Genomic DNA, 25,351 nt, shown 5'->3' with positions numbered 1-25,351 from the left:
AAGTGGGATTGGCGGGTGTGGCGCGTTCGGTGATGTGTTACTCAAGTTGATCTAGATAGTCTAATTTCTAGTGAATACATCGAACCCGGTCCTCTAATCCTTTGTGGGCGGGCGGCGCGTGCGGCGATTTGAATGTAGGGGGTGTGGGTGGCCTCCGACCCGGCTGTGAACTCACCCAAGCCTCAATAAATTCGGGACAGCACAGACAGCCCTCGCCCAGTTCTCAACCTCGTCCAGCGGCAAAGGCCGTGGGTGGAGCCCGCAGCAGCGAGGCCACCTTTTATTACGTTCTCCAACATCTTGGGGTTTCAGGTTCTGCTCAGACTCGGGCTTGGGGTACACTTTCAATTCAGGCAGCAGAGAAGGTTTGAAAACAGTCTATTCAGACGGCTACTACAGATGCAGGGTATATACAAGCCAAGGCAAACTCGTGCTAAGGAGAATTTGACACTCGAACAAGCTCCTCGAGCTAGATTGAGAGGGGGAGCGAGCTAGAGTGGGTACATCAAGAGGGAGCGAGGAGTGAAGGGGGAGACAAGACGAGACAGACCTGATCCAGCCGTGAGTGAGCGGGAAGTGCGAGGTGCTCACCGAAGAGACCCCGACCTTGAAGTCGGGCTTGGAGACGGGTGCGCGCGAAGCTGCAGGTCGAGCGCGCTGTCAAGAGTCGGAGTCGTGTCGAAGACGTGCCCGCGAGTCGGAATCGTAACCGCCGTCGATGACCAAAGCCGTGGAGCTCGAAGCCGTACCCGTCGTCGTAGGGGGTGGTCGGCGGAAGCCCGAATCCGAAGAGAAACCGAGGTCGTCGTCGTCGTAAGGTGTGGGGAGGGTGTAGGGCGCGAGATCCTCGTCCTGAGCTCGAACTCGTCAGCCGTCGTAGTCGCGCTTTGTTGAAAGCAAGACTGCCCGCTTGGGAGTGGTCGGCGGAAGGCGAAATCCGAGGAGAAAATGTGTGGGCGTGAATTGCTGTCCGACGGCGGGTACGTAGAGCGCGAGTCGGGTGTCGCTCGCGGGTCCTCAATGTTGTATGGGCGCTCGCTAGCAAAAGCTGAACTGGTTAGCGTGTTGGTTACCTTACGGCTGCTCGGCGGAAGCCCAGATCCGGGGAAAAGTCGGATTCGCCGTCCTAAGGCTTGAAGTCGGGCTTGGGGAGGTCGTGGGGTGTTGGCGGAGGCGTATAGGGTAGGTCGAAGTCGGTGCTGCTTCTTCAACGCGTGCTGAAGTCGGCGGTCGAAACCGATTTTCGACCTTCGAAGTTGGAGTCGCAGGCGAAAGCAGTCGACGCGAGGCCTTGTCGAGGCTTCGGGTATGCTGTCGTTGGTGTGGTCGGCGGACGCCCGAATCCGGGGAGAAAAAATGAAGAAGCAAGAAAAAAGATGTGAGAGACGAGAAATGCGCCGCCAATGCTACCGCACCCCGACCTCGGTTTCCCGGGCTCGGGAATCGCGAGGGGCAGGGGCGCGGCAGCAGGCGACGCGGGCGTCGTGGTGGTGGGAAGCAAGCGCCACGCCGAGCGACTCGGGGATATCACTCGCGTGGCATCATCACATTCCCACCATGGCTTCCCCTTCCCCCTCATCTCCCCTCGTCCATCGTCCGCCACGAAACGCTCGGATGAGCCAGGTAACACGCCCCCCATACTCGGCGACGCCGAACATACCCTATCCTGAACTTTCCCCGTGGGAAACCGCCAAAATCTGCGCTTTCTGCGTCTCTGCTTCATCCCCTCGCTTCCCCCGCCGCCTCCACGAACGCCAACGCCAGGACAGCAGTTCCCCATCCTCAAACTCACTCTAGGCGACCTCCAAGACTACCCCTAACCGCAATCTACCCGCTATAATCCCTTACCTACGCGCATATACTCTCCTCCCCTCTGTTCCGCCTCTCCCGCTCGCTCCAATCTTCCAGCTCTTCGCGAGCTCATTCTCGCCCCAGAAACGCCCTCAAACAGGGGCTGTGGAGCCCCACGTGGCTGATGGGCGGGCTGCGCACCCGGACGGCCAATGGCAGCCTCGATATTCTCCCGTTTTTACGGCTTTTACGCCGCGCCCCGTTTCTAAGCGTGGGGCTTCGGAAACGAATATAAGCAAGGTGAGTTTTCACTATAGAGCATCACTACTCACCCTTCTCTTCCCCTATGCACTCCACTCTCCAGTCCTCCCCTCCTCCGCTCTTCTATCCCTTTCCTTTCTTTTGCTTCTTCCTTACCCCCTTCATTCCTTCCACTACCTCTCTGCTAATCGACTTCTACTCGCTAGTATGCCTTCCCCCTACCTTCCCCAGTCCTATCCTGACCTACTCGAGGTCTGATCCAGGTGCGCACTCGCATTTGCGGCGTGTTTGCTGTCCATCTACTGACCCCACTTTCCAGCGCTTTTTGTACTGATTGCAATACCCTCAAAGACGAGGTAAGCGCGATTTTCGGCGGGTATCTACCACTACTGACCTCCTCCTACAGATTCTCGCCATTTTTGCCTGTCCCACCGACAGTCTCGCTTGTCGAGAGCGAGTGCCGCCTTGACCGTCCTACTAAAAGGTGAGTTGTTCAGTTCCTTCAACTTCATTTCGCTGATTTTCAGCTTCTGCACCGCGCGCTCGGCTCAATCAAGCGCCTCACTGATCAGCATCAGTGTTCTCGTACTCGCCGCATTCACTCAGGTACGCGGGGCTTCATTTCGATCGAATTCCCTCGTCTCACGAATTCCCAGATTCACTGATTTTCAGTCCCCCTGCCTCCTACCCTCACGCCAACACGACTACTGACCTCGGTAAGCGTCGCAGTGCTCGTTTATCTACGATACTGATCTATTCTCGCAGTCTCAAACTCACGACGGCTTGATTTAGCGACCCCCGACTGACATTCCAGTCCGTCTCGACATTGTACACAAGGTCAGTACCTGCGATTTTCGTACTTCCTACCCCACCACTGACCTCTGTACCTAGCCTAACCGACCCCCACGTTCCTCGACGAGCACGGGACGCATCGCCGAACGCGGCAACGACGTCGGCGCGGCTTCGTCGTGCCGCGTGCTCCGACGAGCGCTGATCTCGCCGCGACGCGTGCCCCCGCCACGCGACGTCGGGGCCGACTCCCACGCGTACACGGACGATTCCGCCTCCACGAGAGAGCTCGGCGACTGCCGTCGCGGCTGGCGAGCGCGTCGACGAGAACGGCGAGCACAAAGTTTCCGACGACGGGGAATCTGGCTGACCCTGCTTGTAGGATCGTACCACGCGATTGCTGCGACGCGTAGGGCAGTGCCAGACAACGTCGAGACTGGCGCCGACGCATGCGCCGCGCAGCGGCGCTTTGACCGGGCGGGGAATGGGCGAAACTCGGTGAGTAGTCGACATTGCCATGCGACGATCGGTACTCATTTTTTCATAGCCATCATGTCCACCTCGCCGAGACACCCCGCTCGCTGCTCGAGACGCCGAGCACGATCCCTTCACGCACTTACGACGACGCTGACGTGCCGCTTGACGGCACATCGAAGCCGGTGGGGGAAATCCTTGTCAAAATGGTGAGTACGCGCCTGAATTCACGAGTAATCGCTGCTGACTCGCTGCCCGCAGTGTCCAGCGTCCCTCCCACGTCGCCGAGAGCTTGTCCCGCGACCAGGCAGACGACGAACGGCGGCATTCACGGACGTCGACATCGACCTCGACGATGCCAAAACCAAGCTCAGATCGCCCCTGACGATATCTCGACGCGCGCGGCACTCGCCGCGTAGATATGTGAGTACTGACTGCTTCTCCGTGTCGCCTGCGAACTGACCACGATGACCAGACTCGCTGCTGCTCCCTCACGGTGGCGGCACAGCACGGTTTCTCGGGACGAAGTCGACATTCCCCCCGTCCCCATGCCGTTCGCCGGCATGTTGCCAGGCCCATGCGACGTTTCCCCTCGCATCCAGGTAGGGGGAGACCATCGTCAATCGCGGCGAGGTTATCCTTTGACCCTAATCCTCGATTTTCAGCTCATTTAAGCGAAGCGGGTCCGACTTGAGCACTGGTTGGCAAGGGCTTGCTTTCCTCATAATCCAGCGATATAGCGCTAATCAATCGCCTATCTAGCTACTTCAGCGACGCCTCGAAGACGCACGGGCAGCGCTTCGTGCTGCCCTGCAACCCACTCGATTTCGGCAAGTCTCAAAACTTTTCATTCCACTTGACCTTCATTGACCACTTTGCAGTCGATTCTATCGTGCACCCACCCTTCCATGCGTCGCCGAGGCATGTTCTTGCGCTTGCGCCTCGTCCTCGGGTGCGGGGGAAGCGTTGGCCTCCCTTGGGAAGGTGGGAAATCGATGTTAAGGTAAGTTTTTCACCAAGAACTCGATGTAACAAGTCGCTCACCTCGGTCTGTAGCTTGTCCATGACGCGGATGCCGTCTCAAGCCATTACCTTCGTCGTTGGGGAGCTTCGACGGCTGCAAGAACGCGGACATGGGCGCTTTGAGCGCGTTTTTGAGGCAACTCGTAGCTTTTGAGGTAAGTTTGCTAATTTTCCCCTTCTATCGATGCTGACTTTGTATCTCTCGGTGATCTAGGGGTCTATCATGAGTATTGGACGCTGTACGACCACTTCGCTAGGCGCTGGGACGCGCTGGCGCTTTTCTGAAGGCAAGTGGAACAGGTGTTTGGGGTTTTCTCATCGCTTTCCCCCAGCTTCTAGAGCTTGCTTATGGGACGCTATTGCGTCCATGGGCACTAACGAAGGTTGCTGACGGTGGGCGCATCTGTTTTGAAGCGAGGGGCTCGCTCAGAAGCGCCCACTAACGAAGTTTGCTCATGAAAGCGTCATTCTGCGCTCATGAGCAAATTCCGACGCCCCCGAGGTGAGTATCCGCTTGATTCTGCGATGTACGACGTACTAACGACTTGACAGTACTAATTCTACGACGAGAACCCGCGTGCTGCGATGTGCGCTTCGGGGTGAGCTCGGCTCATCTCGAGCTGAGGTTTTCAAGAATTGGCGCTCCGGCGTCAGTTCTCATCGCAGGCGGCTGCGAATTGGAGTTGAGTACCCCAATCCAAATGTTAAGCACACCCAGTAATAATATACCTTGACTCCAGGTCCTTCGACTTTGAGCTCGGCATGAGTTGGGTGGGTGCACCCATTTGTACCCATGGCCGAATTCCGACCGCCACAAGGTGAGAACTCGCTTTGTTTTGCGATATAAGACGTGCTAACGGCTGGATAGTACTGCCCCTACGACGAGAACCCGCGTGCTGCAGTACGCGCTTCGGGGTGAGCTCGGCTCATCTCGGGTTGAGGTTTGCAAGAATTGGCGCTCCGGCGTCATTTCCAATCGCAGGCGTCTGCGAGTTGGAGGTGAGCTACGCAATCTGAATGTTAAGCACACCCAGTAATAACATACCTTGATTCCAGGGTTCTCGACTTGAAACTCGGCATGAGCTGGGTGAGCTGCAAGATGAGCTCAAGCGATTTCTCTTCGTAAATACGGCTGTATGTACTTGTATTAGGTAGATTAGTGAATATACGATGTTACCCTAACGTCCCGAGTGTGCGAACAAGGCGGGAAACCGCAGAGATTCGTCCAAAAAGCGTTCTGAGTTGGTGAGCTCAAGCTGATCCCCCTCCCCCTCCCTCACATTACCTCCCAAGCGACGCGGGAGTGTATAGCATTCACCTAAGTCGTGTTATCCACCATCCACGTCGTCCTCGGGCGAGAATTCGAGGTGCGAGTTGAATTTCTCGAATTAAAAAAGTTCGTGCCGTGTCCCCCCTCCCCCCTGCGTAGATCGTTTCCCCGCGACTCGGGCAGTGTTTTGGTAGCGCGAAACAACTTTCTATTGCATGTTCTATCTAATACAGGCATCTAGGCGACGGTATTTAGCAAAATACGATGGGAATTGTCTGTAAACATCCCCCCCTCCCTCGTCTCCTTCCCCCCTCCCCCTCGCTCTCCCTCTCAATTCCCAGCGCCGGCGACTCGTCGCCATCGTCCTACACCCTCCCCGCACCCGCCGCGGGCGGGCGCGCGACGCGCTCGGCGCCTTTTCGTTCGATTCGGCACCTTCTCCCCCCTCCCCTCCCCTCCGTCGCGTCCCCGCCGATCCCAATCAGAAATTTGAAGTGAGTCGTGAACCAGCCATCATCCTTCTGCGCGCCAACCAGGCAAACACCAACTTCAAAGAGGTTGGGCACGGTGAAGTAGACGCGGCCGCCGGCTGAGGGGAGTGAGTGGCGCGCGGGTCGCATCCCTGGTGTCCCGCACCTATTCGGTACTGCATCATCTCGACGGGGATGTATTCTGTTGTGCGTAAGCGGTAGCGCATGACCTGTTCGAGCTCGCGAAAGGTCGAAACGACTTCGGGATTGGTGAGGGGTTTGACTGGGATGACGGATTTCTAGGGCATGCGTGAGATTCGAGTTACATGGTGAAGGGGGGGAGAGAATGACCTTGATGATGGTGGGGAGGCGCTGGTAGGTGCCTGTGGTGAGGACATCGAGGGAGGTGAGGAGGTCGTGGTTGCCGAGGCGTTCGGGGTTGAGCTCGTCGTGGATCTGGTGCAGTCGTCCGATCGCAGAGTCGATCTCGTATTTCAGGTTCATCAAGAACCCCACGAGATTCTGCTCATATTGTCAACGACCGCGCCCGCCACACAAGGTCTAACCACGCACCAGACATTTCTGCACGGTCTCCGCGTCGCGCGCCCACTTCGCGATCGCATAAAGCTTGACGACCTGCTTCTTCGTCGCGACGACAAAGTCCGCGAGGGTGCGCTTGCGCGCGACGTCGGACATGCCGGGGAGTCTGGTGCGCGCGGTTGAGTATCTTCACACGGGACGGGAACAAGGGCAGGGCGACTGACGTCTCTGCCACCTCCTGCAGCTCCGCGTAGATCTGCTGGGCCACTCGGGAGACGATCATGCCGAAGGGAACCTGGCCCTCGTTGACGTCGGGGAGCATGCGCTCGAGGTCCTCTACGGCCAGTTCTTGATGGTGGTATCCGTTCTCCTTCCCGTTCACAGTCAGAGGCCGGGCAATGTCTGCGACTGCCATACTGCCGTTGACGTTCATCGGCTGGTGGTGGTGGCGACCGACATCGGTAGCGGCGCAGGGCGCCCGGTCCCCGCGTCTCAAACTCGGATAATTCCGAGGTGTGCACATGACGAAGTTCAACTTTTCGAGACCTTGCTCTGCGCAGTTACCGTCTTTGTTTGGGCTGCGAGCAGGAGGCGGGTGGGCTGCGGGTGGTAGCTACTAGTCGAAGTGCAATGACGATCGAGGGATCCGCATGCTCTCCCCGCCAAAGCTCGAGCGCGTCTGGTCTGAAAATGGCAGGCGGGGTGGTGCACGTGATTCGCGTGACTGCGGCGGGTCACGGTTCGAGTTGGCGGACGCGGCGGTCGTGTGGGCGTGTCGTGGACGTGCGCCTGGCCTGGGGACCCAAATCGTAGTGAGTATGGGTGAGGGCGATGCCTCTCGCCGACTCTGAGGGAAAAGTGGGATTGGCGGGTGTGGCGCGTTCGGTGATGAGTTACTCAAGTTGATCTAGATAGTGGAATTTCTAGTGAATACATCGAACCCGGTCCTCTAATCCTTTGTGGGCGGGCGGCGGGTGCGGCGATTTGAGTGTAGGCAGTGCGGGTGGTCTCCGACCCGGCTGTCAACTCACCCAAGCCTCAATAAATTCGGGAGAGCACAGACAGCCCCCACCCAGTTCTCAACCTCGTCCAGCGGCAAAGGCCGTGGGTGGAGCCCGCAGCAGCAGACTTGGCGAGGTTTTGGGTAGGGCTCCTTCGATTACGTTCTTCAACATCTTGGGGTTTCAGGTTCTGCTCAGACTCGGGCTTGGGGTACACTTTCAATTCAGGCAGCAGAGAAGGTTTGAAAACAGTCTATTCAAAGGCTACTACAGATGCAGGGTATATACAGGCCAAGGCCAACCCGTGCTAAGGAGAATTTGGCACTCGAACATGCTCCTCGAGCTAGATTGAGAGGGGGAGCGAGCTAGAGTGGGTACATCAAGAGGGAGCGAGGAGTGAAGGGGGAGACAAGACGAGACAGACCTGATCCAGCCGTGAGTGAGCGAGAAGTGCGAGGTACTCACCGAAGAGACCCCGACCTTGAAGTCGGGCTTGGAGACGGGTGCGCGCGAAGCTGCAGGTCGTCGAAGCCCGAGGTCGAGAGCGCCGTCGAGAGTTGAAGACGTGCCCGCGAGTCGGAATCGTAACCGCCGTCGATGACCCAAGCCGTGGAGCTCGAAGCCGTACCCGTCGTCGTAGGGGGTGGTCGGCGGAAGCCCGAATCCGAAGAGAAACCGAGGTCGTCGTCGTCGTAAGGCGCGAGGGATGGTGTGGGGAGGGTTCGCGCCCTCGTCCTGAGCTCGAACTCGTCAGCCGTCGTAGTCGCGCTCTGTTGAAAGCAAGACCACCCGCTTGGGAGTGGTCGGCGGAAGGCGAAATCCGAGGAGAAAATGTTGTTGTCGCGCGAGGGCGTGAGTTGCAGTCCGACGGCTTGAAGTCGGGCTTGGGGACGGCGGGTGTGTAGAGCGCGAGTCGGGTGTCGCTCGCGGGTCCTCGATGTTGTATGGGCGCTCGCGCGGCGCTCCGAAATCGCTAGCAAAAGCTGGACGGCTGCTCGGCGGAAGCCCAAATCCGGGGAAATCTCGTATTCGCCGTCCTAAGGCTTGAAGTCGGGCTTGGGGAGGTCGTGGGGTGTTGGCGGACGCGTATAGGGCAGGTCGAAGTCGTTGGCGCGTGCTAAAGTCGGCGGTTGAAACCGAATTTCGACCTTCGACGTTGGAGTCGCAGGTGAATGCAGTCCACGCGGTGCCTTCGCGAGGCTTCCGGTATGCTGTCGTTCGCGTCTGTCGTGCGGGTAGTAGTGGTCGGCGGACGCCCGAATCCGGGGAGAAAAAATGAAGAAGCAAGAAAAAAGATGTGAGAGACGAGAAATGCGCTGCCAATGCTACCGCACCCCGACCTCGGTTTCCCGGGCTCGGGAATCGCGAGGGGCAGAGGCGCGGCAGCAGGCGACGCGGGCGTCGTGGTGGTGGTGGGAAGCAAGCGCCACGCCGAGCGACTCGGGGATATCACTCGCGTGGCATCATCACATTCCCACCGTGGCTTCCCCTTCCCCCTCATCTCCCCTCGTCCATCGTCCGCCACGAAACGCTCGGATGAGCGAGGTAACACGTCCCCCATACTCGGCGACGCCGAACATACCCTATCCTGAACTTTCCCCGTGGGAAACCGCCAAAATCTGCGCTTTCTGCGTCTCTGCTTCATCCCCTCGCTTCCCCCGCCGCCTCCACGAACGCCAACGCCAGGACAGCAGTTCCCCATCCTCAAACTCGCTCTAGGAGACCTCCAAGACTACCCCTGACCGCAATCTACCCACTATAATCCCCTTACCTACGCGCATATACTCTCCTCCCCTCTGTTCCGCCTTTCCCGCTCGCTCCAATCTTCCAGCTCTTCTCGAGCTCATTCTCGCCCCAGAAACGCCCTCAAACAGGGGCTGTGGAGCCCCACGTGGCTGATGGGCGGGCTGCGCACCCGGGCGGCCAATGGCAGCCTCGATAATCGCCCGTTTTTACGGCTTTTACGCCGCGCCCCGTTTCTAAGCGTGGGGCTTCGGAAACGAATATAAGCAAGGTGAGTTTTCACTATAGAGCTTCACTACCCACCCTTATCTCCTCTCCTATGCACTCCACTCTCAAGTCCCCCCCTCCTCCGCTCTTCTATCCCTTTCCTTTCTTTTGCTTCTTTTCTACCCCTTTCATTCCTTCCACTACCTCTCTGCTAATCGAGTTCTACTCGTCAGTAGGCCTTCCCCCTACCTTCCCCAGTCCTATTGCGACCTCCTCGAGGTCTAATCAAGGTATGTCCTTGCATTTTCCTACCGTTGGCTGCATGTTTACTAACCCCGCTTTTCAGCGCTTTTTGTACTTCTTGCAGGAGCTCCAAAGACCAGGTAAGCGCGAATTCCGACCAGTAACTACCACTACTGACCTCGTCCTACAGATCCTCGCCATCTTCGCCTGTCCCACCGGCGATTCCGCTTGTCGATGGCGAATGCCGCGTTGATAGAAGGTGAGTTGTTCAGTTTCTTCAACTCTATTTCGCTGATTTCCAGCTTCTTCACCGCGCACCCGGCTTGTTCAAACGCCTCACTGGTCAACATCAGTGTTCTCGTACTCGCCGCACTCACTCAGGTAGGCGGGGCTTCATCTCGATTGAATTTCCTCGTCTCACGAATTTCCAGATTCACTGATTTTCAGCCCCCCTGCCTCCTACTACCGCGCGAACACGACTACTGACCTTGGTAAGCGTCACAGTGTTCGGTATCTACGATACTAACCTATTCTCGCAGTCTCAAACTCACGACGGCTTGATTTAGCGAGCCCCGACTGACATTTCAGTCGATCTCGACATTGTACTCGAGGCGAGTACCTACGATTTCCGTACTTACTACCCCACCACTGACCCTCTTATCTAGCCTAACCGACCCCCACGTTCCTCGACGAGCACAGGACGCATCGCCGAACGCGGCAACGACGTCGGCGCGGCTTCGTCGTGCCGCGTGCTCCGACGAGCGCTGATTCCGCCGCGACGCGTGCCCCCGCCACGCGACGTCGGGGCCGACGCCCACACGTACACGGAGAGTTCCGCCTCCACGAGCGAGCCCGGCGACTGCCGTCGCGGCTGGCGAGCGCGTCGACGAGAACGGTGAGCACAAAGTTTCCGACGACGAGGAATATGACTGACCCTGCTTGTAGGATCGTACCACGCGATTGCTGCGACGCGTGGGGCACTGCCAGACGACGTCGAGACTGACGTCGACGCATGCGCCGCGCCGCGCAGCGGCGCTTTGACCGGGGGGCGGGGAATGGGCGAAACTCGGTGAGTATTCGACGCTACCATACGACGACGCCAGCATGTCCACCTCGTCGAGACCCCCCGCTCGCTGCTCGAGACGCCGAGCACGATCTCTCTACGCACTTACGACGACGCTGACGTGCCGCTTGACGGCACATCGAAGCCGGTGGGGGGAATTCTTGTCAAAATGGTGAATACGCGCCTGAATTCACGAGTAATCGCTGCTGACTCGCTGCCCGCAGTGTCCAGCGACCCTCCCACGACGCCGGGAGCTTGTCCCGCGACCAGGCAGAGGACGAACGGCGGCATTCACGGACGTCGACATCGACCTCGACGATGCCAAAACCAAGCTCAGATCGCCCCTGACGATATCTCGACGCGCGCGCCACTCGCCGCGTAGATATGTGAGTACTGACTGTCTCTCCGCGTCGCCTGCGAGCTGACCACGATGACCAGACTCGCTGCTGCTCCCTCACGCCGTGTGGCGGCACGGCACGGTTTCTCGGGACGAAGTCGACACTCTCGCCGTCCCCATGCCGCTCGCCGACATTCTGCCAGGGTCGTGCGACGCTCCAACACGCATCCAGATAAGGGCAGACTATCGCCAATCGCGGCGAGGTTATCCTTTAACCCTAATCCTCGATTTCTAGCTCATCAAGCGAAGCGGGTCTGACTTGAGCACTGGTTGATAAGTGCTTGCTTTCCTCATAATCCAGCGATATAGCGCTAACCAATCGCCTATTCAGCTACTTCAGCGACGCCTCGAAGACGCACGGGCAGCGCTTCGTGCTGCCCTGCAACCCACTCGATTTCGGCAAGTCTCAAAACTTTTCATTCCACTTGACCTTCATTGAGCACTTTGCAGTCGATTCTATCGTGCACCCACCCTTCTATGCGTCGCCGAGGCATGTCCTTGCGCTTCCGCCTCGTCCTCGGGTGCGGGGGAAGCGCTGGCCTCACTTGGGAAGGTGGGAAATCGATGTTAAGGTAAGTTTATCACCAAAAACTCGATGTAACAAGTCGCTCACCTCGGACTGTAGCTTGTCCATGACGCGGATGCCGTCTCAAGCCACTCTCTTTGTCGTTGGGGAGCTGCGACGGCTGCGAGAACGCGGGGACGGGCGTTTCAAGCGCGCCTTTTGAGGCAACTCGTCGCTTTTGAGGTGAGTTTGCTAATTTCCCCCTTCTATCGATGCTGACTTTGTATCTCTCGGTTCTCTAGGGGTCTATCATGAGTATTGGACGCTGTACGACCACTTCGCTAGGCGCTGGGACGCGCTGGCGCTTTTCTGAAGGTAGTGTAAGACGAGTTTGGGGTTTTCTCATCGCTTTCCCCCAGCTTCTAGAGCTTTCTTACGCGATGCCATTGCGTCCATAGGCACTAACGAAGGTTTCTGACGGTTGGCGCATCTGTTTTGAAGCGAGGGGCTCGCTCAGAAGCGCCCACTAACGAAGTTTGCTCATGAAAGCGTCATTCTGCGCTCATGAGCAAATTCCGACGCCCCCGAGGTGAGTATCCGCTTGATTCTGCGATGTACTACGTACTAACGACTTGACAGTACTAATTCTACGACGAGAACCCGCGTGCTGCGATGTGCGCTTCGGGGTGAGCTCGGCTCATCTCGAGCTGAGGTTTTCAAGAATTGGCGCTCCGGCGTCAGTTCTCATCGCAGGCGGCTGCGAATTGGAGGTGAGTACCGCAATCCGAATGTTAAGCACACCCAGTAATAACATACCTTGACTCCAGGTCCTTCGACTTTGAGCTCGGCACGAGTTGGGTGGGTGCACCCACTTGTGTTCATGGCCAAACTCCGACCGCCACAAGGTGAGAACTCGCTTCTTTTTGTGATATACGACGTGATAACGGTTGGATAGTACTAATTCTACGACGAGAACCCGCGTGCTGCAGTACGCGCTTCGGGGTGAGCTCGGCTCAGCTCGGGTTGAGGTTTGCAAGAATTGGCGCTCCGGCGTCAATTCCAATTGCAGGCGTCTATGAATTGGAGGTGAGCTACGCAATCCGAATGTTAAGCACACCCAGTAATAACATACCTTGATTTCAGGGTTCTCGACTTTGAAGTCGGCATGAGCTGGGTGAGCTGCAAGATGAGCTCAAGTGGTTTTTCTTCGTAGATACAGTTGCAAGTACTTGTATTAGGTAGACTAGTGAATATACGATGCTCCCCCAACGTCCTGAGTGTGCAAACAAGGCGGGAAACCGCAGAGATTCGTCCAAAAAGCGTTATGAGATGGTGAGCTCAAGCTGATCCTGCTCATTGCCCTCCCCCTCCCTCCAATTACCCCCCGAGCGACGCGGGAGTGTACAGCACTCACCTACGTCGTGCCATCCACCATCCACGTCGTCCTCGGGCGAGAATTCGAGGTGCGAGTCGAATTTCTCAAATTAAAAGAGTTCGTGCCGTATCCCCCCTCCCCCCTTCGTAGATCGCTTCCCCGCGACTCGGGCAGTGTTTTGGTAGCGAGAAACAACGTTGTATTGCATGTTCTATCTACTACAGGCATGTAGGCGACGGTATCTAGCGAAACACGATGGGAATCGTGTGTCAACATCCCCCCTCCCTCGTCCCCTTCCCCCTTCCCCCTCGCTCTCCCCCTCAATTCCCAGCGCCGGCGACTCATCCCCATCGTCCTACACCCTCCCCGCACCCGCCGCGGGCGGGCGCGCGACGCGCCCGGCGCCTTTTCGTTCGATTCGGCACCTTCTCCCCCCTCCCCTCCCCTCCCCTCCCCTCCCCTCCGTCGCATCTCCGCCGATCCCGATCCCGATGAGAAATTCGAAGTGAGTAGTGAACCAGCCGTCGTCCTTCTGAGCGCCAACGAGGTTGGGAACGGTAAAGTAGACGCGGCCGCCGGCTGAGGGGAGTGAGTAGCGCGCGGGTCGCATCCCTGGTGTCCCGCACCTATTCGGCACTGCATCATCTCGACGGGGATGTATTCAGTGGTGCGTAGGCGGTAGCGCATGACCTGTTCGAGCTCGCGAAAGGTCGAAACGACTTCGGGGTTGGTGAGGGGTTTGACGGGGATGACGGATTTCTGGGGGGGGCTAGTGAGATGGGACAGACGAAAGGGGGAGGGGGACTGACCTTGATGATGGTGGGGAGGCGCTGGTAGGTGCCCGTGGTGAGGACATCGAGGGAGGTGAGGAGGTCGTGGTTGCCGAGGCGTTCAGGATTGAGCTCGTCGTGAATCTGGTGCAGTCGCCCGATCGCAGAGTCAATCTCGTACTTCTGGTTCATCAAGAACCCTACGAGATTCTGCTCATATTGTTAACAAGCGCGCCCGCCACACAACACCGGACCACGCACCAGGCATTTCTGCACCGTCTCCGCCTCGCGCGCCCACTTGGCGATCGCGTACAGCTTGACGACCTGCTTCTTCGTTGCGACGACAAAGTCCGCGAGGGTCCGCTTGCGCGCGACGTCGGACATGCCGGGGAGTCTAGTGCGCGCGGTTGAGCATCTTCACACGGAGGTAGGACAAGGGCACAACGACTGACGTCTCTGCCACCTCCTGCAGCTCCGCGTAGATCTGCTGGGCCACTCGCGAGACGATCATGCCGAAGGGGACCTGTCCCTCGTTGACGTCGGGGAGCATGCGCTCGAGGTCCTCTACGGCCGGTTCTTCATGGTGGTATCCGTTACCGTTCATCCCGCTCTCCTTCCCATTCATTGTCAGAGGCCTGGCAATGTCTGCGACTGCCATACTGCCGTTGAAGTTCATCGGCTGGTGGTGGTGGCGAGCGACATCGGTAGGCGCCCGGTCCCCGCGTCTCAAACTCGGATAATTCCGAGGCGTGCACGTGACGAAGTTCAACTTTTCGAGACCTTGCTCTGCGCAGTTACCGTACGCACTCGGCGTGGCGTCACCCTTTAGATATGTATTCATACAAAGCTGTGCTTTCTCTTCTCCCAATAAGTTTTATTATTCCAGAAGATGAAGTACCCGAGCTCTGATCACCTTTCGCTGTCGCTGCTGCCTTCCGACCCAATTGCAGTAGCATTCGATTCGCAGCTTCCATCCTGATTAGTGAGAGTGATTAATTTTCTCCGATATAACTGACAGAGCCAGCTGTGAGCAGAAGAAGGTAGTGGGAGTCCGAGAGATGATAAGGAGCGGTAAGGAAAGGCTTAAAACAGCGGATATGTGCTACAACAGGTTAAGTATTGTCCAGGGTCTGGAAATAAAAGCAAGTCCGTGCTATTCAAGCCAGCGAACATAACCTTCAAGGTCAAGGGCCACAGTAAATTAATGAGCAATAGATAATGTCGCCGAGAAGGGCGTAATCTACGCGTCACCACGTCGCGTTCACATCAAAATACAGCTTCTAGCGCCCCATAGAGGTACATGGTTCCTGGCGCAGTTGCGACTGGATAAACTCTCCTCTCTCCTAACATCGAGAGTCGGGGAAGGCGGGGCTGGTTTGTGGCGTTGCTTGGTTGTGCTTGGCGCGCATCAAATGTCGCTCACGTGCCATCAATTACATCCCAAATTGGGGACGCGTTTCTTTGTTCAAACTTTGGACTTCGTCTTCAGAACCATCATCTGCTTGCTTGCTTGTTGACGTTCGCCTTGATCTCAGCAAGACGCGCAAGTGCTCTCTATGCCCGCCACCAGACCGAGCCACAGATCTGCGAGACATACGCCACTAGGCAGCTCCAGCGGGCGGTCCGACGATGAGATCATCTCGCTGAGCTCGGACGACGGGCTCGTCTTCAAACACAAACCCAAGAAGACCACGAAGAAGAATAGCAAGCCGCCAGCGAACGTGGAGATAGTCGAGATCAGCGATGACGAAGATGACACCCCGCCAGCGCATAACGATGTGAACAGCAGGCTTCAGCGTCAGATTCAGGAGCTCAAGCAGGTGCGTCCACCATGATGAGCTCTGGGCCTCGCATGTGCTGACTTTACGCCCAGGAGAACAGCAGGCTGAAGCACGACTGCGCTAGATCAGCTAAGGAGCTGTCGGTCGTCCGAAAAGAGCTTCAAGCAGCCGAGAAGGGCAAGTCCAAAGCGGCGATGGTACGCCTATCCATTTCTATAGCGAATCCGTCCCTGACCTCGCTTAGGATCCCGAAATGGACGACCTCCTCTCCTGCGAAATATGCACCATGCGCGTGTGGACTCCCGTCCTGTACGTTTGCCTCACACTTCCCTCTCCCAATCTAATCAACGCATCGTAGTATCCCCAGCTGCGGCCACACCTTCTGCAAGAACTGCCTCCTCGACTGGTTCAACCAAACGTATACCCAACACCTCGCGTCCAATCCTGGCTACAACCCCATTCGCGCCCAAGCCACCCTCCCTCGCAACGTCGAGTTCCTGCTCGGTTCCATCTCCCCGAACGACCTGCAGCGCGTGAAGCAATTACTCGCCGTGTACGCGCAGCCAGCGCCGAAATTCACCTGCCCGTCGTGTCGGCAAGCAGTCACTACCCGACCGACGGAGGTGTACCAGCTGAAGAAGGTCGTACACAAGATAGCGGGGGAGAATGGGGAGAAGGAGCCTGCATCGGCACCTCAGCCCGTGGGGAGATTGCGGCGGGGAGTTGGTTTAGGACGGACGGACGACCCATGGGCGAAGTTCTTCCCGAATTGACACTTTGAGTGTGACCTATTCGGACTTTTCTTACTTGGCCCACACAGGCCCACTTTTCTCGCTTCTGCTGCATCGCGACACACATCCCATGCCGACACGTTACTTTATTCAGTGTATACCACAGCGGTCATTATTGTATCCACATCAGTCTAGCATATACATTTGTAAGTATGGGTTTGTTCGAGCAACTTTCTCATGGTCGTTCGCACTAAGCACCAGACAAGCGCATTGCCCATGTCCCCAGGCAAGACCCGTTCACCTCTTCTTCGCCGCCTTCGCTTTTGTCGTCCTTCCCTTTGCCGTGCTCGTCGATCCCTTCCTTCCCCCACTGCCCACCTCCGCCTCCTCGCTCACTGTGCTCGCTTTCCGCTTCAATGCGCCCCGCTTAGCCGACAAGGGCTCCCCCTCCTCACTCAACGTCGAGTTCGTCCGGCGCAGACTCGGGCTGTTCCGCCTCATCCCCGGACTGTCATGCCTCGCCGATGACCTCGACACCGCCGACGCCGGCGATACGCCCCTTCCGTCCTCTCCATCCGCCGGCCCACTGACACTTCCCCTCGCGCTTCCGCCGCCCGTACTCCCCCCTACACTCGATCCCGCATCCTCCTCCCCCAGCGTCCGCCACGCGCGCGCGAACAGGCCCTCCCCTGCCACCCCGTCCTGAAACCCGACCAGCGTCCCCCGCGTCCGCGCGTCCACGCCCGGCACGTTCGCCATCACTCCCTCTCCCGTTCCGCGTGCAGCGAAGAGCTCGAGGGGCAGGGAGCCCGCATTGCGCACGCTCGGCATCCCCTCGCGCGGCGCGGGCAGCGGCTGCTGGCGCGCGCGCTCTTGGAGGTAGGGGTCGGTTTCCCCGGGCAGCTCGCCCAGGTGCTCGATCCACTCCCATGGGCGGTTTGGGACGGGCGCGGTGGGGAGGAGCTCGTCGGTCGTGGGGTCGCGCTGCGCGGAGGCGAGGTGGGCAACGATCGCGGGCGGGGGAAGGTGCGGAGTGAGAATGCGGAGCGCGCGGGAGTGCTCGGGCGGGAGGTCGGGGGGTGGAGTGATGGATACCGGGTCGGGGTAGCGGGCGTAGGGGTCAAAGGGGGTGGTGGCTTTGGGGGGCGGGGAAGGTCCGTCGACGAGGAAGAAGAGGGTGTCGATGAGTAGGGGGAAGAGGACGAAGTCGGGGTGGAGGCCGGATCCGTAGGACTGGGGATAGATCAGAAAGGATTCAGCCACCCGGTATTGGAAACACTCACCAGTGCCAGCGAGAGCAAGGAGGACATCACTTGCGCCGAGACTTCCTTCGACTTCGGTGACGGCGGAGTCTCAAAACCTAGTACGAATTGCACCAGACGCGCCAGCAGGATGACCGCATTCTTCGTCTCTTCGTCCTCCCACTGCACCTGGGATCCGCCAAGCGTCTGCAAGACAATGCCGAGGATAGTCGCAATCACGGTCAGGAATTTATCTTGCAGCGATTCATCCAGCTGAATACACGCGGGCCCGAACCGGAATGGCGTTGCCACGTCCACCAGCGCTCGCAGAAGCTCCCCGCTCCGCTTCAAGGCAGGAAACAGCCCAGGTACATCCTGCACGCCTTCCAACGACTTCAGTATGCACTGCAGCCCGCTATTGACGAACTTCCCGGCCGTCAGGGCATCGGCGCCGCTGACAACCTGTGCAATGAACTGCGCCTTTTCCTCTGACACGGATTCGTCGAAGAGCTGAGCGGTGACATGGCGGAGGACTTTGTTTGCGGCATGATCCTGAGGATCTTGGGAGAGCGCGTGCCCCATGCGCCGGAGAAGGAACTTGAGGTGGATTGCCGTTGCAGCTATGGTCCACGGGCTCAGCATTGAAGTGAGGTTTTGCATGTCGGAGAAGTCGTGGTCTAAATGTATCGTTAGCAACGAAGTGGACTAGTCAGCGCACGCGAGCTTACCTGAGGGAGTATCGCAGAGCATGATGTTCAGAGATTGAATGAGGTCCGCCGAGATGACTTCCCGTGCGCTCGAGGTCTCCGACGTCTTCAAAGCATGCTCAAATGCTTCTCGCACGACATCCAGATCCCTAAACACCGCTCGCCTGAAATCCGCGTCCGCACACAAACATGCCCTAATCTCCGATGCATCGTCGCGGATGCCTTGCTCCAGAAACTCGTTGTGCTTGAGGAGCACCAGCAGCGGTATACTGCTCGCCAGCATAGGGAAACCCACTGCCCGGAACGCTTCGCGGCGCGCTGTGCGGATAGCCTGGATCTGGATGAGGTCCGCTGGCGGCATTCCATCCCCCCTCGCCTCCTGCTTGATCATCAACTCCCGACAGATATCATTCGCGGCTCGCATCCACGGTGCGAGCTGCTCTGCTTGCGCATCCGTCGCTACCTGCGACCCCCTTCGCCATACCGAACATATGAGGCCTTGTAAAACCGTCGTAGTTCGTAGCGCGCCGTGTACGACTAGGAAGACGAGCACGGTCGCGAGGACGGTCCACATATCCGGAGTCAATACAAGCAGCTCGTTCGGGCCAGGGCTTTCGAACCACTGGAGGATGTCGCGGTCGAGGCCATGCGGGAGGTGTTGGTCGATGTGAAGGAGGAAAGTGCCATAGCGGAGGGCGAGAGATTGGCGATCGGCGTCGTCGGGGGATATGACGGGTACTTGGCGTAGGCTGGCGAAGGTGTTGTCCCAAACTTTCCAGCCCCAGTCGTGCGCGGCGCGGTAGGAAATCCAGAGGTGGTTGGCGAGCATTGAGGGGTCAGATGCAGGATTTGTTGCAAGGACGAGGATCTCCGGCATGACGTCGGGTACAGCGAACGAGGGCTGTATGGTCGTCGGTTGAAGGGCCTGGAAGGTGCATGAGCAAAGGTTTCTCAAGCCAATCACGAGCACGTACGGAGGTCAGTGAGATCATGTCAGCCTGAACATGGCCTTGGGCCTCCAGATCCAGGTACTTCCCTTGGTCCAACTCGGTCAAGAAATCGAGCATCTTGCGGACCTGGATCCCTCGTGCTTTCCAGAGTTGATGAGCATGGTAAAGGGCTTCGATGATGCGTCCCCGGGCGTTCATACATGCCCAGATAGTGCCATGTCGCCTCAATGTGTTCATCACCGCCATAAGTGTGTCGAACGTCGCTGCATGCTCCAACGCGCACAGAGTTATCTAGAATACACGTCAGCATCAGCGAGGGCAAGTAATTGAAGACGCCCACATCGAGGATGCACTGATAACACTTGGCTAGTCGGTATAACTCCGTAGCGGTGCAGAATACACGAAGCATCGTCTCCGACGACGAAGCGTCACCCTTGCTGATGTACGTTTGCAAGAGGGGGAAAAGCCATGTTCGCGCAACCCGTGTCTGCTCATACCGCGAGGCGGACAAGAACAGCCGGCACTCCGACGCCAACTCGTTGACGGACAAGAAGACCCTAGGCTCGCCTGGGCATTGCTTGAGTGAGAAAGCACAATCAATTTAGAATAATGCGTACGATCGAAGACCTCTGGCAGGACATTGCGTATCGTGGCGCGGATCTCCCGCTCGTTCTGATCCTCTGGCGTCTTCCGGGCCCGGACGCCATACAAAGTCACTCGGCGCTGACTTGTCAGCGACGGCGTGGTCTGCATGTCGTTCAGCGGTATCCACTGCAGAAAGTTTCGATGCCTTGAGCGATGTTCCTGGACTTCACGTGAGCATGAGCGTTTCCTCCACAGCGCAATAAGACCAACTTCCGCAACGGTCAACCCCTGCTCCACTCTCGCGATGAGCCTCTGGACATAGAGGTCGTACGAAAACAGCCCCCTGCGCACAAGCTCCCCGTACAACGACGCCACGTCCCTGATATTCTCCTCCGCTGCCGCGATGTCCGACCCATCCAGCCAGTCGAACAATTGGTCCTGCAGAAACTCGCTTGGAGATGGCGTGTCCCGGCGCGCCGCATTGGCTGACCCTGCTCTCCGGACAGCGCGCTCAAGCGCCTGATCCTTCCAGTTCGCGATGAGGCTGACGGCCGCGAAGATGCGGTGATCGCCAAATTGGAGGGGCGTGACGCTCCAGGAGAGCAGCATGTCGAGCTTGGCGGCGAAGCGCGGGGCGGAGTCGCCGCAGTCGAGGAAGAAGGGCAGCTCACCGATGTCGGTCTGACTGGAGATGGAATTGAGGAGCTGTGGAATGGAGTCGGCTTCGTGCTAAAGGCGTCTGCGTTGTGACGAATCTACGCACCTGAACATCCTTGACAGTCCTAGCTAGGCCTCCAACGCGGGAAGGCATATGCAAGAAGAGGAGCGCTTCATTCCTGCGCTTGATGTCCGCGAAGCTATCTGCGAGACGTTGCATCACCTCTCTTGCCCTCTGCTCGACGCGCTGATCCGTAGAAGGAGACAACAGCTCTTCGGCGGCCATCCGCTCTATCAGAGACGAGTGCGTCGTCCACATTCGGGGGCTGACGAATGCCTCGGGGATGGCGATCAAGATGCGCTATACGCCGTCAGAAAGGAAGGATAAGGTAAGCTAAGAACCACATTACCTGCACTATGACTTTGAGTAGGCGCTCTGTGCCAAACAGATGGTCGCTAGCTGACGCCGTGGAAATCTCCGACAGCTTCGTCAAGCATGCATCCGCGAGAGGTCGACTAAAGGCCCGGCAATGCAAAGTATCCTCAAGGTACTCGAAGGCGAGGCGGACAACAAAGCCGGCCTGCGCGAGATTGCACGTCGCAAGCTGCTCTATAAGCCAAGCGAGGAATAATCGGTGGTCGACGAGGCCATCGACGTAGAAAGTGCGCAGAAGCTGCAGGCTTCGACGATCAGAATAAGTGCGCAACGTGGGTGACATTCAGCATACCAATAGCTGAAGCGCGACACCCATTTTTCCCTATTCTCATCATCCAGCAGCACACCCTTAAACGTCTGCTTGATATTTCCCAAACCAGGCCGCGGCGCGCTCGGGAGCACGATTTCCGAGAGCTGCTTCTTGAGATAGCCAGTGACCGTATTCGCCCAGTCCAAACTGTACTTTGTCGGGTCGTAGTTCGCCTTGTTGCGCAGGCCGGCTGTCTCGTTCGCTCCCAATGCGCGCAGAAACCAGATGGCGCGAGGGATTGCCACCTTGTTGGTGTATAGAAGCTCGAACAAGTCGTGCCCTTTCGGACCGTGAGGGATGCTCTTGCCCAGCTTTGCGAGGGGCACGTCGGGGTTCGCCAAGTCCGCGAGCCAGGATTGCCGCTTCGTCTCGTTCAGAGTCACCCTAGAGGGCATGCGAAACGTCGACGATCTGCATTATGACTTCAATACGAATTTCGACAATCTTCAAAGAGGCGAACACGACTTACGGAATAGCAGCGTTCTGTTCGGCTCGACGCGAGAAGACCTCGTTCATGAGCTGCTCAAGGAGAGGTAGCGCATTCGACTCCTCTTCCTTTTTGTACAGCTCGCCCGTGATGACAGGCTGTGCGCTCAGTGTCTCCCCCTGCAACACATGATAATTGGAGAAGTAAATCGGAAAGGAGATAGAGGAACCAACCGCGACAGCATGGCCAAGCTGAAAGCCCTTCTTGATGTTGGTTTCGGTCAGCAAGTCTTCATCCTGGCCAGGTTTGGGAGGGTAGAATCCCGTGTAGCCTGAGAAGTATCAGATTCCTAGTACAACTTTACCTCTGGCAGAACAAACGTACCCAAATCCGCTGTCCGATGGACTTGCGGCAGCCAGGGTGGCGGCACGCATTCGTAAGTTGGGGCATCCCTCTCGGAGTCCGGCTCCTCTCGCCCACGCATTATTGTACAACGTCACAGGGTATCAGAGCTGCATGAAGTCCAAAGACAAGGGAGACCGGCGACAGCGCGCGGTGGCGGAAGGCAAGGTGTTCAATTAAATCAACAGCGCGCCATCAATTCTCTATTACCCACTTGATTCCTGCCATCACCCGGTGGTCAATTGTCTCCTCCACGGGCAGTTCGTGAGCGTCCCGAGTTCCCTGAGCGCTCGGCGAATACGTATGGTCAGTGATACATTCGTTCCCTGAGTCAAGAAGGACCATGTCTCCCCGGCGGTGAGTGACCGAATGCGCACTTGTCGCGTCTGCCTATGCTTACGCGCTCCCAGGACGCTCCTTTCCCCCGTCGACCCGCCACAATCGATTATATACACCGACTTTGACCCCCCGGTCCGGCGGTGGTACCACTATGTGCCCATAACCATGACCGTGTGCCTCATGCTCGCCCCGCACCCCTCCCTCCTCTACGTTCTCGTCCGCTATCACTTGCAGACGCGCGAGGACCCCCTGGCGTTCGGCGCGCACCTCTTCGCGACGTACGCGCTCACCTTCATGGCGTTCTCCTCCCTCATCATCTGCGTCTCGCGCGATCCGGGGCCCGTGTCGCTGCAGGACGCGGACAGCATCTCCCCGACGGCGAGGCGGAGGCGGGAGGACGACGAGGATGACGCGGAGGAGATCGAACTGACGGAGGCGCTGGTGTCGATCGACTACAATGCGCCGGGGCGGTGGTGCAACAAGTGCTGGGTGCGTGGCGGGTGGGGGATGGCGTGCGTGCCGCTGACATGCGTTCCAGGCGCCCAAGCCCGAGCGGACGCATCACTGCTCCGAGTGCAATCGCTGCGTCTTGAAGATGGGTATGTTGACCCGCATGCCCCTTCTCCCATACGTTCTCATCATCTGTAGACCATCATTGTCCTTGGCTTGCGTCAAGATGCGTCGTGCGTCCGCTCCTTCCAAGCGCATGGGCACGAGCTAACCTATGCCCAGGGTCATCGAACATACCCTGCCTTCGTGCACTTCCTCACCACTGTCACTCTCCTCGCTATGTATATCACGGTGATCTGCTCTCGTGCACTGCTCTTCGCCTTCCGAAATCCTTACGCTGTGGTGCGCACCCTTTCCCCTCCCTTGTCTGTCTTCGGGACTGAACAACTCTCCCAGGATGATACTACCCCCATACACGAGATCTCGCTCGCCTTCTACGGCGCCGTGATCACCATAGTCATAGGATCTTTCCTGTGCTATCATCTCTACCTCATTTCGTGAGTACATCATTTCTCATCGTCGTTGCAACTCAATAGAATGACGCCAACTCCAGCACCAATCAAACCACCCTCGAGAACCTCTCGCCCTTCATGCTCCTTCGACATCTACCTCCCTTGCCTTCGTACACCGGCGACCGCCTCTCCAACCCACCCATAGAGCCCGAGCTCTCGTACGACCAGCGACGTCTAGTCCGCGATGCGCACAACTCAATACGAATTTACGACGTTGGCTGGCGGCGGAATTGGGCGCAGATCTTCGGGTGGAAGGGCAAATGGGGATGGGTGCCAAGGGTGCTGTATGGGGGCGCGACGTGAGTGTTGATCTTGCGCGGTTATGCGGTGCGCACGGCGTGATGCTGACATTGAACTGCAGCAAAGGCAGCGGGAAGTACTTCCCCATGAACCCGAAGGCGGACGATATGCTTGCACGATTAGCAGAGGAGCTAGTGCGCGCGGAAAAGGATAGATAGCATGGGAGATCTAGCTTTCCTCCCTTCCCTTCCCTTCCCTTTCCTTCACCTGCCGTCAAATTCATTATCGCGCTCATTTGTCCACTGACCATCCTTGCCATATACCCACCACATACTTATTTCGGACGATTGTACCCTAATTTCTCTGGATGCGTCCGCCGTGTAGTACCAGCTGTACTCTAGGGCGGATGCAGCGGTGTATATATGTTGTACTTCACTCGTCTTCACGCACATCTCTAGGCACTTCATTTATTTACCGCATTCCTTCCATAGGATATTGCTTGCATACTTGTTCATTCTTTTGCCTGGTGCACATATCTACTTACATGCTATGGCTATGGTACCCATGATTCCTGGAATCGCTGGAAGTGCGGGCGCGGGCGGCAAACGAGCAAATACGGGTAAACACTCGCCGCATTTTCCGTTTCTGGTCTATTTCCGGTGTTCAGCTTGTCCGCGACGTCGATGGCGACGCGAACGTGTGCACTACTGCGCCTTCCCGTGTAACAATGCACTCCCCAGCTTGCTCGTCTACTGCTCCGCCGCGCGTAACGCCAGGCGCGTCCTAGGTTTCATGCAGACCGTAGCCTTGAGCAACCCCCAGCTGTGCTACATCTCGGTTGCCTGGATTTAAGCCGGAACTCAGTGAGACTCGAGACTTGCCAGGAGGCGATGGTGGCTGGTGCACTGGATCCTGTCGAGGCGTACTAGGGTGCGTCCTCATTGGCCGCGCTCGTCATTGGCTAACCCACGTATTGAATCCAGAAGCACCACTTGGTACGGGCTCCCCCCAGTGCCAGCGGCCATCCCAGCGCCTTACTTGCCCGATGGAATCGCTCAGACTCCAAGCAACCATATACTAGAGGATGAGCTATACCACCGGACGCGGCAGGTCTCCAGAGTGGAGACGGCACAATGGCTTTGAGAATCAGCTGTGTCAGCCTTCCTGCCAGCGTTTGCCATAACTTGTGTCGCAATTTGGTCGCAATCCATACAACGCTCCGCTGTCCTGCTCCTCCCATCCCCTGCCTGTGATCGCACCTTCCCAAGGCGATCGAATAGATATACACGTGTATCTGGTTCTCGACGTCTTTCGTGATGAGCGGAGGGCTCGCTCGAGCTCGATCGGCTAGCCAGTATGTTCTTCCAGCTGTGTCTCCTACGCGCGACGAGCATATTCCATTCCTCCTACCGCAGACTCTTTCATCTCGCAGTGAGTGATGTTTTGCTCTGACAATTGCTGTCCTCTTACATACATGACGTCTCCGTTGCAGGTTCATATTCCGAGGACAAAAGGCATACTTAGGGCCCGCCTCATGTTCTCCTCATGTCGATCGAGCGCGATAGGTCCAGATAAGCGCCTATAAGCACCACCCTATCACG

The 25,351-nt window shown here is 57.7% G+C and overlaps 9 protein-coding genes across 9 annotated transcripts; 4 read left to right on the top strand and 5 right to left on the bottom strand.

The window, feature by feature from the left end:
* Window positions 1-362: 362 nt before the first annotated feature.
* Window positions 363-1,924, bottom strand: SCHCODRAFT_02738831 (uncharacterized protein; the record flags this gene model as incomplete). The annotated part of the gene is made up of 3 exons (XM_050347160.1): window positions 363-1,048; window positions 1,079-1,126; window positions 1,853-1,924. 3 exons carry the CDS (start codon window positions 1,922-1,924, stop codon window positions 506-508), a joined length of 663 nt encoding a protein of 220 aa, XP_050198714.1. The 3' UTR covers window positions 363-505.
* Window positions 1,925-2,137: 213 nt separating this feature from the next.
* Window positions 2,138-4,461, top strand: SCHCODRAFT_02511632 (uncharacterized protein; the record flags this gene model as incomplete). Its single annotated transcript, XM_003029560.2, has 12 exons — window positions 2,138-2,315; window positions 2,372-2,408; window positions 2,459-2,536; window positions 2,580-2,658; window positions 2,845-2,889; window positions 3,224-3,339; window positions 3,389-3,524; window positions 3,577-3,738; window positions 3,791-3,917; window positions 3,981-3,998; window positions 4,056-4,318; window positions 4,372-4,461. 12 exons carry the CDS (start codon window positions 2,138-2,140, stop codon window positions 4,459-4,461), a joined length of 1,329 nt encoding a protein of 442 aa, XP_003029606.1.
* A 1,581-nt stretch (window positions 4,462-6,042) lies between these two features.
* On the bottom strand, window positions 6,043-7,138 carry SCHCODRAFT_02633408 (MED14-domain-containing protein). The gene is made up of 4 exons (XM_050345767.1): window positions 6,843-7,138; window positions 6,652-6,784; window positions 6,430-6,600; window positions 6,043-6,377 (listed from the first exon to the last, which is right to left on the bottom strand). Exons 1-4 carry the CDS (start codon window positions 7,031-7,033, stop codon window positions 6,090-6,092), a joined length of 783 nt encoding a protein of 260 aa, XP_050198713.1. The 5' UTR covers window positions 7,034-7,138; the 3' UTR covers window positions 6,043-6,089.
* Window positions 7,139-7,863: 725 nt separating this feature from the next.
* SCHCODRAFT_02548545 (uncharacterized protein) lies at window positions 7,864-9,466 on the bottom strand (the record flags this gene model as incomplete). Its single annotated transcript, XM_003029150.3, has 2 exons — window positions 7,864-8,656; window positions 9,395-9,466. The coding sequence occupies 2 exons, from the start codon at window positions 9,464-9,466 to the stop codon at window positions 8,081-8,083; spliced, it is 648 nt and encodes a 215-aa protein (XP_003029196.1). The 3' UTR covers window positions 7,864-8,080.
* Window positions 9,467-9,681: 215 nt separating this feature from the next.
* On the top strand, window positions 9,682-11,448 carry SCHCODRAFT_02703496 (uncharacterized protein; the record flags this gene model as incomplete). Its single annotated transcript, XM_050346974.1, has 7 exons — window positions 9,682-9,859; window positions 9,916-9,952; window positions 10,003-10,071; window positions 10,115-10,193; window positions 10,916-11,047; window positions 11,100-11,261; window positions 11,314-11,448. 7 exons carry the CDS (start codon window positions 9,682-9,684, stop codon window positions 11,446-11,448), a joined length of 792 nt encoding a protein of 263 aa, XP_050198712.1.
* Window positions 11,449-12,790: 1,342 nt separating this feature from the next.
* SCHCODRAFT_02703495 (mediator complex, subunit MED14) lies at window positions 12,791-14,547 on the bottom strand (the record flags this gene model as incomplete). The annotated part of the gene is made up of 6 exons (XM_050346973.1): window positions 12,791-12,850; window positions 12,910-12,947; window positions 13,779-13,911; window positions 13,962-14,132; window positions 14,184-14,316; window positions 14,375-14,547. The coding sequence occupies 6 exons, from the start codon at window positions 14,545-14,547 to the stop codon at window positions 12,791-12,793; spliced, it is 708 nt and encodes a 235-aa protein (XP_050198711.1).
* Window positions 14,548-15,478: 931 nt separating this feature from the next.
* SCHCODRAFT_02670087 (uncharacterized protein) lies at window positions 15,479-16,476 on the top strand (the record flags this gene model as incomplete). The annotated part of the gene is made up of 4 exons (XM_003029558.2): window positions 15,479-15,742; window positions 15,796-15,900; window positions 15,948-16,012; window positions 16,062-16,476. The coding sequence occupies 4 exons, from the start codon at window positions 15,479-15,481 to the stop codon at window positions 16,474-16,476; spliced, it is 849 nt and encodes a 282-aa protein (XP_003029604.1).
* Window positions 16,477-16,731: 255 nt separating this feature from the next.
* Window positions 16,732-22,231, bottom strand: SCHCODRAFT_02670086 (uncharacterized protein; the record flags this gene model as incomplete). The annotated part of the gene is made up of 13 exons (XM_003029148.2): window positions 16,732-17,667; window positions 17,718-18,352; window positions 18,404-19,307; window positions 19,357-19,623; window positions 19,673-19,899; window positions 19,950-20,136; window positions 20,188-20,622; window positions 20,681-20,935; window positions 20,985-21,255; window positions 21,303-21,731; window positions 21,790-21,926; window positions 21,981-22,078; window positions 22,132-22,231. The coding sequence occupies 13 exons, from the start codon at window positions 22,229-22,231 to the stop codon at window positions 16,732-16,734; spliced, it is 4,881 nt and encodes a 1,626-aa protein (XP_003029194.2).
* A 123-nt stretch (window positions 22,232-22,354) lies between these two features.
* Window positions 22,355-24,386, top strand: SCHCODRAFT_02750667 (zf-DHHC-domain-containing protein). Its single transcript, XM_003029557.2, has 8 exons — window positions 22,355-22,506; window positions 22,560-22,977; window positions 23,027-23,087; window positions 23,137-23,171; window positions 23,221-23,340; window positions 23,395-23,495; window positions 23,552-23,809; window positions 23,872-24,386. The coding sequence occupies exons 1-8, from the start codon at window positions 22,493-22,495 to the stop codon at window positions 23,966-23,968; spliced, it is 1,104 nt and encodes a 367-aa protein (XP_003029603.2). The 5' UTR covers window positions 22,355-22,492; the 3' UTR covers window positions 23,969-24,386.
* Window positions 24,387-25,351: the final 965 nt, after the last annotated feature.

The sequence above is a fragment of the Schizophyllum commune genome, assembly GCF_000143185.2.
Source record: "Schizophyllum commune H4-8 unplaced genomic scaffold SCHCOscaffold_9, whole genome shotgun sequence".
NCBI classification, from domain to species: domain Eukaryota; kingdom Fungi; phylum Basidiomycota; class Agaricomycetes; order Agaricales; family Schizophyllaceae; genus Schizophyllum; species Schizophyllum commune.
This window is presented reverse-complemented; position numbering and strand designations above follow the sequence as displayed.